General features: G+C 42.6%; 1 protein-coding gene across 6 annotated transcripts in view; it reads right to left on the reverse strand.

Moving 5' to 3' along the window:
• Window positions 1-13,051, reverse strand: part of EBF1 (EBF transcription factor 1) — a 470,411-nt gene that overhangs the window by 98,337 nt on the left and 359,023 nt on the right. For all 6 annotated transcript variants that reach the window (XM_075541905.1, XM_075541904.1, XM_075541903.1 and 3 more), the window contains exon 10: window positions 4,160-4,286. In XM_075541905.1, the coding sequence (XP_075398020.1) occupies window positions 4,160-4,286 (127 nt within the window). The remainder of the gene's footprint in view (window positions 1-4,159; window positions 4,287-13,051) is intronic.

The following is a 13,051-nucleotide window of genomic DNA, read 5'->3' on the forward strand; positions in this document are numbered from 1 at the left end:
TATTACTATTTCTGAGCTAATTCTGAAACTAATGTACAGGGACTAGGGTTAGTCCTTCCACATGAAGAGGAAGTTAGGTAAGGAGAATGTGTGGAAAGAAAGGATCTAGTGGCAGAAAGGGGCTGAGGAGTGACTGAGCTTTATAAGCATCTGAGCAGTCAGATGAGCCTACGTGGAGATTTGGGGTACTCTATGACTCTCACAGCACATCTCACCTGGTCCCTTACTGTCCAGTCATATTTCCCCCCAGACACAGTTGCCTCTTCCTCTAGAAAGACAACCAGAACAAGGGGAAAGGCTGTATTGGGATTTGGCCACTTCTAAGCAATTCGACGAACTTTGAAGAACCAGCTAAGGCTCCTAAGAACCTTTTCTCAGTTTCAAAGGTTTCATACGGCTTAGCAGGAGAGCTTACAATTTTAAAAGACCCAAGTCACTTCAAGATGTAACCGCAGTAGGAAAACAAGCTGTGAGCCTGACAAAGGTGTTGAGACCAGCTTCAAGGGCAGTAGGGTTTAGGGTAGAATTAGCTCCCAGTGGGGCAAGTGATCTGATTCAGCCAGAGAGTGGCTGAAAACAATACTGTGGTGAGGTAGTTTCTTGTTTTCCTCTTTCAGAGAACATCTTTAAAATTTAAAGTCAATCAAGCCCTGCATTTCCATAAGAATAGCAGGATGCAGTAAGAAGGATCCTGGGATGTGCTATTGAGCATCTTTATTCTGATCTCATTGGGAGTCTCTTTCCTCTTTGGGAAAGGCAAACACAAGAGAATCAGCTCCGAAATCCTTGTGTGTCCCTGGCCTGGAGGAGCAATAAGAGAGAGCTGGGCTCACCTTTAGCGGGTGCGTGCGTGGTGGTGATGGCCTCACAAATGAAGCCAGCCCTCAGCTAGCCCGTGTTTCCTCCTGGAAAAGGTCTGTCATTATTTGCATGGATTAGGCCATGCTGTTCCTACCTGAAAATTATTATTATTGTTATTATTATTATTGATTATAGATATTTGCAGCCTCTCACGTCTACCTAGCCAAATGCTCTCTCACACTCTGAAAAGAGCAACAGGGCTTTAGTTTGGGATGTGAGTTGTTACTTTTCAGCTCTCTCATATTTCTTGAAAACCACAGGGGCAAGTCTACCCTGTCCTGTAGGGTCGCTATGAATTGGTGTCAACTTGATGGCTGCAGAGTAATCACTTTCTCTTCTCCTCCTTCTCCTTCTTCTTCTTTTTTAAAGAAAGGAAATAGATCTAAGTGTCCTTCCACTAAGAGGGAAGAGGGTTGGTTGGCTCTCGCCAGAGCAGACCTGAAGTGCTGCGGATGACAAGGACAAGTGTGAGTCCGCTGTGGGTGTGCGGGGAGGGCGCTCTGCAGCCTGTGCTGCCCCAGGACAGCGCCCTGCGCAGTTGCGGGCGCATGATCCACAGAGCGGTTTGACCGCATCTCCAATGCCTTTGTGACGGGAAGAACGGGAAACTGAGTAAATCACAGGGGCCAAGAGCGCTGGCTAGGGGAAGACGAGCCGCAGTGGGTGCATTTCTCACTACTAATCAAGAGGTCCGTGTCGTAGTTCACTCATTCCTAGATCCTCTTTCAGTAGAGATGATGCCACTTCACAGTGACTGCTAACAGGCAGGTGTTCTCAGTGGGGACATTTTGGTGCCAACTTCTCCCAAATGTGACAGTTCCACAGTGGCGAGCGCCTGGAAGGTCTGCTAGCACACATGCACGGCCGGCTCTCCCTGCCAGTTGCCCATGGTTTGAGGCGAGATCAGCAGAAGCGTGTTTTTGTCCTTTAAATTTCCCGCGTTGCGGGCACATGTGCGCACACGCCAACCAGCCATCTTTCCCTGAACTGTGTTTCTAGACACGAAAATCTGCCGCTTTGATCGTTGATCTGAACTCCCATGGGATACAGGTTTTCCAAGATGTGATTTCTTAAATTGATGGTAATTTTTTTAATGGTTTAAAAAAAAAGTTTTTCCTCCCCAAATAATGACGGGTCCCTAGCTATTTTCTTCTGAGAACTTAAGTAATTTAATGGGGATGATTTTTTTTTTAACTTTTATGGCCAGGTGGCTCTAGGGGATATTTTGTTGAGCACTGATTAAAAATAATTTCTTCTAAATGAGACCTGACCACAAAATGGAACCATTAATGGGCAGGGACGTGTCACTAAAGCGGAAACCATGCCTGATTGCCTCTTGTCCCCCCTCCCACCACACAAGCATTTTCTTCTTCTTTTTCTTCTCCTTTTCTTGTTCTTAATAGCAGAGTAAATAAGCAGCCAGCGAGGCCTAAATGTTTTTTCGGCCAAAAAACAGAGTCCAAACTCCTCAGAGAAAACAGTTGGCCTCTGAGGTTTTGTAATATGTTCCAGAACACTGAGTTCACTGAAGAACACTGTGAAAAACTCCCGTCCACTGGAATGATGCTGGGGAATGTTACAGTATCAGAAGTTTCCATTGGTCCTTTTCCTGCAGGCCCATAATGAGGCTTGTTAAAAAAAAAAAAAATACTGCTATGTGGAAGTTCTCATGGGAAAAATGAATGGCAAGAAATTCTAGCTTTAAACGAAACAGCTAATCTGCTAGTTTGATTGTTCTTCAAAACTTACGCTGAACCAATGAGCCTAATTAAAACCACTTGGCCTACTTCTATAAAGCAGCATAGCTTTCTCTATGCTTCGTTTGTATACACCACAGAACTCCAGATAGACTATTATTTTTTTCAAGTGCTCACTAACAAAGTGCTGACTTCGTTGGGATGGCTGAGCTAATTTCTTGAACTCAGTGTGAAACCTTAGCTAAACAAAATTGTGGTAATTTTCCTTAATTTGTAAAAGTGATTGGAGTGCAAACAGAATTTTCCTCTTGGGTCAATCCTATAATTTTCAATTAACTAAAACTAATCGGCAGGCAGGCACCAAACCTGCATTTTGTTTAAAGGACTGGGAGGCATTTCCAAGGGTCAGGATTCATTAATTGTTTTTATAATTTTGAGAGAGAGAGAGAGAGAGAGACTGAGTGACTACAGAGCATGGTAGGTTTTGCTCTTAGTCTGAGAAATTTTTGAAAAAGACAGGAATGATGCTTTGAGGTAAAATATCACACCCAAAAGAAAATTCATCCATTTAATTATATGGTTATAATTAGGATGTGTTCATCGTGTTAATAGAGTCATCCCTTCGCTGCTCAAGGAGTCTCTTTGTGTGAAAGCAACTTCATTTCTTGTGGTCCTTTACTGAGTGAAGGATGAAACCTGGGGCCCATTTCTGGAACCAGCTACCCAGGAATGACGCATACAAAGAAGAGGTCCCGGAACTCCCCTCCTCGGGTATGATCCTGGAACTCGGCACCAGCACCACTTTGGCCCTGGTTGAAGAACACAGAATCTCCGATCTACTGGACCAGAATCTGAGCTTCCCCAAGATGACCAGGTGTGGGGTTGGCACACGTTCACTGGGGATCACTGTCCCATGGGAATTATTAGGGATTTAGATGATGCTGTAAATGCACACAAGAGCTTCAAAAAAATGGTGGGAAAGCTCCCGTTCTCTCTTCATCCCTCCTTCATATTTCCATAGGGTTCTAGGCATCTGAGAGAATTCATATTTACCCTGTATTCCTACCACAAGGTGGGTCTATGCGCCAAGACTCTTGTGAGAGGACAAAATGCAACTCCTGGGGAAGAAAGCACCAACCCAGAATTACACAGGAAAACCACCAAGCGCATTTAAGACAAGCGCTATAACTGGACGAGAAAACGTTGCCCCGCTCATTAAAGCTCACCTCTGTGCTATGAAACAAACAAGCCCGATCGAGCTGGTTCAGGCTCCAGGAAGACTCAAGCTCAGCTAGCATTGCTTCCCCTTTGCTTGACGTCTCCTGGCTTAGAATAAGGTATTCAACCAACTGTATCAGCTGACGGGCTCAGTTCGAACAAAGATGAACGATCATTCATTCAGCCGAGATGCTCGGCTGCATTCTTCACAACAGGCTAAACCAAAAGCCCAACTGGTCATACACATGGTGACATTGAGAAAGAAGGATGGTCTCAACGGAAACCGGGTTTAAAAATGAAAAGTACACTTAGGCACAGACGGTAAAGTGAACGACCTGCAAGACCACGGCACGCCTGTGGTGCCCACAAGCAGTGGTTCTTACCTGTGTAAATGAATCTTCCCGGAGTCCCTTTGCAGAACTGTTTGGATTTGTAGGACAGGGTGACTTCTACCACACCGGGGATGTGCCGAGGGGGGGTCTGCACTCGGATGGCATGCGGAGTGATCAACTGGAGGAGACATTGAGGGGAAACAGTCATTGCAATGTACACAGGACCCATTGCTCAGCTTTCCTGTCAGCTCACAACAAACCAAGCTTTCAAACGTACGGTTAACCCGGGCCTGCTTCAATCCAACCTCGATGGAGCCCACCCAAAAGACACTGACAGCCATATCTGAAAGTGCTCTGCATACAGCCAGAATGACATTACTGGCTCTCCCACCCGGCAGCCACTGCTTCCTGGTTTGAAAAGTGAACCTGGCCTAATGAAATGATTTATCGAACACAGGAAATCCTTTGGAAAGTCTCTGCTTGAAGCAGACGTCCAAATCAGAACTGAGCTTGGTTATACCTTTCCAGAAGTCGGTGGGTCTGGTGTTTGAAGGGAGCGCTTGCGCACAGAGTTAGGCAAACAGAGTGGGCCCAATGCACTCTGCTTAGATGCAGAACACACATAGGAAGTACTCCTGAAGACCAGTTGGTGCACTCACTGACAGGCACAATCAGAGAGCTTTAAAGGGAAAACCAAAGAAGCGGCCCCTTTCCCACACTAGCCTAAAAGACTACCCATAAAGGAAAAGAGAAGGCTGGGAAGGGGCCGCAGAATGATGCCTGGTCTATCATGCAAGGCCATGTGCTCAACGAGAAAGTTCACTTCTGAACCCTGCTGGCAATCAGATTACACTGTGAAGTGGAATTTATCTTTTATTACTCTTATCTTTGTTTATGTAACTAAAATGTTATTAATGGCCATAAAACTGGCATTATCTTGGTCTTTGAAAAATCCAGCCCTGGTATTTGAGTGGTTGACCTCTATGGGTGCCGGATTCTCTATGTTATCTTGCTCTGGTTTCGGCAATTGCCCCCTCCTTGTCTCCTTCCAGATTCACTTAACTGAGTCACCGCGCAATGGGTTAGCACATGAATTTGTCTCAGCTTCGCCTTATGTTAGTCTTACAGGGGCAGCTTGGAAGGGACTTCTGTTTCCACCTGAAAACCAGGCCCTGCTCAAGTGTTTCCCCCAGAGAAGTCCTGGGATGAAAGCATGTGAGAAATGACGGCTATTGCTAAAAATCCACAAGTATTTTCTGTTCAGCCTGTATCATGAAACATAAAGAAGAAGCCTTCACCATGAAAATATTTTAACCTGCCAATAGGAATGCTTTATCCTCTTCCATAGACTATAGGGAACCTTAGTTTCTTAGCTGAAGATGCACAAAATAGATTTCAGAAGGCCACATTTCTATGGAACTTCTTGAGATTGAGTTGTTCTTCCTGGCTAAGTGTTGTCAATGGCTAAGTGTTTATCCATAAAAGTGTAAAAGTAAAGAAAACAACAAAAACCCAATATTCACACACTTCTAAGATGTGGTATACAAAAGTTAAGTCAAAACAAAGTATGTTTAAGTATGTCTCTATCTTCAGTAGAGAGCTGCGTACAAGTTCACTTTCAAACAAGATCCAAGCACAGCAGTGGCTTCCCAGAGAAGATTCTACTGAAGCAATTTGATTCAAGGCAAGGGAGTCAGCTCGGAAGACCATTCTTTTTTATGCAATCTAGTTTCTCAGATTAATTGTTCTGCAAATAGACTGAATATGAACAGTGATAGAATAAAACTCTGACCTATCATTCCTGACTTTAAATCATCCCATGTCCTCTTCTGTTCAAACGACGAGCTCTTGGTCTATATCTTATTCCACGCGAACGCAGGGAAGAGTTCTGAAATTCCCATTCTTCACAGTGTTACCCACTGTTTGCTATGATCCACACAGACAAGTGACTTTGCACAGTCAGTGAAACACAGCAAAGCACTTTCTGGGGTCCTCTGCTTTCAAGGAGCATCCATCTGGCAGCAGCAATGGCATGCCTGATGATGCACCCCAGTCTGACTCTGCCTTGAATTTCTGGCGGTTCCCTGTTGATGCACTGCTGCGACTACTGTTTCCTTACGTTGAGCAAAAGTATGCCCGTGTGTGATATTAATGATACTGTTCAATAATTTCTGTATCCGACTGAATCACCTATGGGTCTCTTCCGGTTGGTTGTCTTTGAAGGTTCTTGGCATAGACAAGTGTGTGCTTCCGGCATTGCATGCGTTTGATGAACTAGCTCAACTAGCACTCCATCAGTTCCTGGAGGTTTGCTCCTCACCCAGGTTTCAGGAGGTGGCTTGGACGTCTTCCTTCCATACCATCAGGTTGGAAATTTCACTCAGGCTTGGTAAATCAAGATCACCATTGCAAAATTCCATAGGTTGCCTTGTCCTATAAACCAAAGTCCTAAGTGACGACTGAGACATACAGGGCTGCTTTTTACCTACACTGAATGGCCCCACGTGGCTGTAATTTTGAAACTGTGTCTACTTTATCCACTTTCTCTCTTCTCCTCCCCGCCCCCATCTCTGGATGTTCTTTGCACCTTTCTACGGTTCTTCTAGATTTTAAGTGCAGGAAACAGGAAGTCAAGTAATAATGAACAGAACATAAGAGGGAGCTTTTGAATGATATTAAATGATGACCTCATAAAATCACGTGTGCGCTTCATCCCAGCTGTTTGGACCGCTTTACTAGGACGTCGGTATCCACTACATTGCTAGATTTCATAGATGGCTCCTAATCTGCTCAGAACAATGACCGTATTTCTCTCCCCTTTTGTCTTCCGAAGTGAAATGGTCAACTTGCTTGCCCAAAGACATCTAATAACGAGAAAAAGGTGGCACCAATGTAGTTCACACTCTGTAGGGACAAATAATTGTTCCTTATCAGAGAACTGACACTGTCCCTACGGAAAGTTCTTAAAGGCAATACCAAATTCCACATTTTCAGACTGCTTGTAAACGTTTGTATCCCGCACTAGCTCATTTTCCTTTATTGCCTGATCCTTGGCTGTGTCTTTGACAGAGGAGGCTGCCATATTGTGATTGTGACATGGTTCTATTTTTAGAAGTTGCACAGGTTATAGCACAAACGTTAATTCACAATGATATTTAGAAGAATTTTCAGTCACTCAGAAAACGCTTTATCTGCGATCCCTTTTCTCAGAGGAAATAGATTTTAAAGATGGAATGATATTAATAAATACATGGGTAGAAACTAATTTTTTTCTAATAATAAGCACCTGCACTATGAGTTACTATACTGAACACTGAAATACATGGGTTTTATGAATTGATTAAATATTACTGTAATAAAATGACTGAATGAAAGTCATGTTTTAGCATAAAGCATAAGGCTCAGGAAATTCACACAAATGTTCATTTACAATTCCATTTCCCATTTTTATCCGTGGCTCTAACTAAAGGAAAGATTCCATCTTAAAACAATTTTCCTGCACAATTCAGCTAGAATTTGAACCATGATGGAAAGAATGCGTTTGTGGATGTTGTTCTTGCTGGTGATATTAACCAGGGAGATATCTTTAGCACTGACACATGCGATTGACGGCCCAGGGAGGAGAAACCAAAACACTGTGCCGTGTTTTAATGTTTGGTGGTTAAAACCGACCCCGTGGTTAGTCTAGTGATCTGTTTTCATTATGGTTACAGCCAAGAAAACCCTATGGAGCAATCTCACTATAAGGATACGCATATAGGGTATCCATAAGTCAGAATCAGCTCCAAAACCAACCAACTAATAACAACAACCACCAATCCATTTCAAAGCCTCAAACCTTACTGCTAGGAAGTCAATTCTGACTCATGGCAACCCTATAGGACAGGGTTTCTGATACTGTAACTCTTGGCAGTAGTAGCAAGCCTCATCGTTCTCCCTCAGAGTGATTGGTGGTTTCAAACTGCTGGCCTTGGTGTTAGCAGTCCAATGGACAGCCCATGATGGCACCAGCACTCATTTTTATTTTTTATTTTTAATCAAGGTGAAAGTATAGTATAATTTACCAACCACCCAAAGAATGTGGTTTGTTACTGGGAGGAACTTTAGTGATCATTTAAACTACATCTCTGATGTTAACAGCCGGGGCTGCAAAAAATCAGAAAAGAACACTGGCTTCAAATGATGACCCAACAACTTAGAACTCAGGAACCCAAGCCACAGAATAAATGTTGCACACGGTCCAAGCCTGGTGACCCGTGGGCAGCCATTCTCCTCTGCAGAAGACCTCAGGTCCTCAATCTTCAATCACTGCATGCCACTTTCTCAATAGACCATGACTGTCTATCTCCATCGCATTCACTAGTTAATATTGTTTACACTGATTACATTTTCATTTGAAATTTTATGTTAGAAGGAAACCCCCCATCATTACAAAAATTGAAAAATAAGTAGCATCTGCCAACCTAAGAAGGCACTGCAGTTCAAGTGAATATCAAGTTAAATTCAAGCAACTTACTATTGATACTTTAAGGCATCTGATCTCTCTTGATTGAAAAGGTATGTTAGTCAATGTTTAAAATCTCAGAATGATTAATAAAAATGAAAGGTGAATAACTTTGTCACTAGGTGATTCAGCTCTGTCTGGTTTACCAAGTACATTCATCGTGATTACCTTTTAAAATCCACATGGATGGCACAACTTTTCCAAAGGAAAAAAATGAGGTGAGAGTCAGGCAAGTTAACTAAGATTATGTGAGTCACTTGGGGGCCCTGTGGCATAATGGTTAAGTGCTTAGCTGGTACACATAAGGTTGGTGGTTCCAACCCACCAAAATGTTATAGGAAAAATATTGAGAAATCTGTTCCTATAAAGGTGAGAATCGAAATCCTATGAGGTAAGTCTACATAACACATGATCAGTTGCTATGAGTGAGGATCATCTTGCTCACACACACAATAATACCTGAAGGACTAGGAAGGAAACCATGTCCTCTGCTCATCAATAAGTGTTTTCCAGAGCTGTTCTCTTCTTCAAGGGTCCTTACTTAGTTTGATTTTTTCCTTTGCCAACTTGCTAATTCTAGAAATGTAACTCTATCTTGTCTTCTATTTTGACCTGCCTAATGCTTCTTGATTCCATTCATTAGCTCAACTACCTCAGCTAAACTGGCTTCCAAAATTACACCGGTAGCCTTATCTCTTCAACCAAGCACCAAACTTTTATTATCAACAGTGTAAGAGAATCTTCTCCGAGCATGTTTTATTGACACCTCAATTGCACCTTGACCCAAGCTAAATTTATCGCCTCGCTATCTGCAACTGAATTTTTTTCTTCCTGTTCTCTCACTGTTAAGAGAACATTCTTCTTTGAAACACCCAAAAGAGAAAAACTTCATAACATTTTAATGGTTTCACCCTCCATTTTTTCTTTAAGTCTTGCCGATTCTGCCCCAACTAGACTCCACTAAAAAGAGCTCTGATGGTGCAGTGGTTACGATTTGGGCTTCGATCTGCATAGTTGACAGTTCAAAACCACCAGCAGCGTTTTGGGAGAAAGACTGGGCTTTTTACTCCTATCAACAGTTACCATTTCAGAAATCCACTAGGGTCGCTATGAGGCAGCACTGACTCGATGGCGGTGAGTTTTTAAGAGACTCTAATAATGGAGGGCTGGTGGTGCAGTGGTTAAGTGACCAGCCAGTTGCTAGGTCAGGAATTTGTACCCACCAGTTGCTCTGCAGGAGAGAGATGTGACCGTCTGCCTCCATAAAGATTACAACTTTGGAAACACTATGGGGCAGTTCTACTCTGTCCTCTGGGGTTGCTTTGAGTTAGAATCAACTCAACAGCAACAGGTTAGCACTCCACTGGCTCTTCTTTGCCTCTCCACTCTCTCTTGTTCAGAACAAGAAATTGTTCACCATTCTGTACTCTATTACAGTAATGCCCTTCCAAGTGACCTCTCCACCAGAATTATCTTCTCCACACATAATCCCCTCTGGTCACATCCTGCATAAAGGTTCAACTGTCCCTTTTGCCTTCCAAGTACAGCCCAAGCTCTTAGGCATAAAAGTAAGTAACTTCAAAGGCCTGGAAGCTTTGATTCACTTCTCTACTCATGCTTTCCACCAGCCATTCTGCATTCTGGACCCCAGGGTCTGAATACACAAATGATCACAATCTGGCCTAATACCTTTGTTTTATGCATACCGCTGTATGGCCTGAACATTCCTCTACTGGTCTTCTATTGTTCATTATGCCCCTGGCCATCTATTGTCTCTCTTAACCTAAGTTTGACCTGCTCCCAGAGTCAGAAGTATGCAAGGGGTTGCAATGGTCAAAGTGAATGTGTCAGCAATGATCAACAAGCCAGCATGTTAACGCATTAATGAAAACATATTATAGAATCCTAGGGGCAGAAGGGGCACAAACTTAAGGACAACTTTCTTCTCTGATTATCAATAGCATTTATTATCTAAATCACTCTAACACACACCTAAATTGTCAATGCCACCATGATCACTTTCAGCAGCAATTACCTTTCCTTATCTTCTTACCTTGTGGCAAACATTGGGCTAAGTGATTTCAGTGCTTTATACCATGTAGTATTAGTGAGGAAGTAGGGAGAATTATCTGTTTCACCTAGGAAGTAAATGCATTACAAGGAAGTTGAGCACCACGATCAATTAAAAGTGGCAGGCCTGCCTATCTCAACTCCAACATTATACAATCATGCCTGTCCATCCCTAAGACCCATCCAACTGTCATCAAATCGATTCTGACTCATCGTCACTTACAAGTCAGTGTAGAACTGTTCCATAAGGTTCCTGAGCCTGTGAATCTTTCCATGAGTCAATAGCTCCATCTTTCGCCCTTGGAGCAACTAGTGGATTTGAACCACTGACTTCACAATGAGCAGTCCAATGTTTAACTGACTTTATTACCAACTCTATATAGTTCTTTCATAATCCCTAGTAGGCTTACTGTTTATCCTATGGCTTATATGTTGTGCCTCTCCTGCATCCTCATGGAAACAGCAGCCAATAGGATCAAACAATGCATTGCACTGGGTACATCTGCTTCACAAGATGTCTTTAAAATCCTGAAGGAAAAGGATTTCATTTTGAGGACAAAGGTGGGCCTGACCCAAGCATGGTATTTTTCAATCTCCTCATATGCATTTGAAGGTTGGACATTGAATAAGGAAGAACAAAGGAGGATCGATGCATTTGGATGATGGTGCTCCTGAAGAATATTGAAAGTACCATGCTCTGTTAGAAGGACAAACAACTCTGTCCAGGAGCAAGTACACCCAGAAGGTTCCTTACAAGAAGAGATGGTGAAACTTTGTCTCGTGTACTTTGGACATGTTGTCAGGAGAAACCCTTCCCTGCAGACTGACATAATACTTGGTAGAAGACAGGGACAGCGAAAAAGAGGCAGATCCTTGCTGAGATGAATTGACACAGTGGCTCCAAGTGAGCTTAAACATGAAGATGATGAGGACGATGCATGACTGGGGAGTGCTTTGTTCTGTTGTGTCTAGGGTACTATGAATTGGAAGCAAGTTGACCACACCTGACAAAAACCTACACCCTCACAAGTCCTGGGAGCACAGTAGATATTAAAAATAAATACATAAAATGATCAGTGAAAAACAAACTGAGGGTGATTTTCCAAACACACAGAAAAGCCATTCCAAGTAAGCCTTTATGCATATTTTCCAACAAATGGAACTATATGAAATAAACGCAATCTGAAGTTCCAAGCCACAAAGCCAAAAAAATGACTGGGATTACTAGAGAGCACATCAGTGATTTTTCATTACTAGCCTTAGGATTTAATATTTTAACCTTAATTACCTCCAACACTAAAAATTTTTTTAAAAAAAATTTAAGCCAAATCAAGCAAAGACTTAAAGAGCAGGAGTAACAGAATTTTCTCCTCCAGAAAAACAATGAGCACAGTGACCAGAGAAAAGTGCCTAAAGCGGGCACTGGGACAGTGGCTTTGAGATGCTGCCCATCCGAGGACTGTGAGTTCTAAGACAGGGGGGACCCATTCACCCTTCATCATACTTGTGTGCCTCAGTTTACTTGGCCCCCGCTGCATCTGTTCCTATCTGCTCTGGGGGGTGCTTATAATCATATTAAATATGCTTCCTGTTTGGGCAGAGCTTCTCTGGGGACCCTAAAGCACTATCCAGATTAATTTTTTTTAATTTATGTATTAATAATTCTCACAGCATTCTCTCTCCTCCTCAATTAGGATAATAATATCCATCTCTTTTGAGATAGGCAGGGGGTGCTCAGTGATGGACATAAAGCAGACACTTAAATAAGGAAACTGTAACATAAAAGCATAATTAAAGCTTTGAAACCAAATTGACTGAGGGTGTTTAAAGAAATGCCACAGCGATGCTGACAAAAACAACATAATAAAGCAAACTTGTTTACCTTTCACTTGCTCTGTAACTTGTGTCATGCATAGCATTAAACAATTTTTTTCTGGGAGTTTTTAAAGGAAGCTGGAATTTGAAAAGTGGGTATTTCTGGTGCCCATGCTGACTGAGTCTCCATCATGTATTTTGAGTTCCCTGAAGTGGTTACAATGCAAATCAGAGAATGCCAGCTTCTTGCTGCTGTGTTCTGTAAGCAGAGTTCTCTGGGTTTCGTAATACAAGATCCTTTTGTTCCCCCCAAATTACTTGTCTCCAAGGCAGTATGTGATTTCTCAGGGAACGTGAGAGAGAGCCAGCGGAGGCCAGTGTGGTTTCACAAGTATTCTGGTTTCCTATTGTTCTTTCACAAGAATAACTAAACCAATATTTAGCAAAGTATGTTGGGCTGCATAAATTTCAAACAATAAAATTTATGTTTGAATATCAGAGAAACTTGGGACTCTAAGGTCTCAAGAACTGACTTAACTTGGCTGGCTGTTGCA

This window comes from Tenrec ecaudatus, chromosome 2 (assembly GCF_050624435.1).
Source record: "Tenrec ecaudatus isolate mTenEca1 chromosome 2, mTenEca1.hap1, whole genome shotgun sequence".
Taxonomy (NCBI): domain Eukaryota; kingdom Metazoa; phylum Chordata; class Mammalia; order Afrosoricida; family Tenrecidae; genus Tenrec; species Tenrec ecaudatus.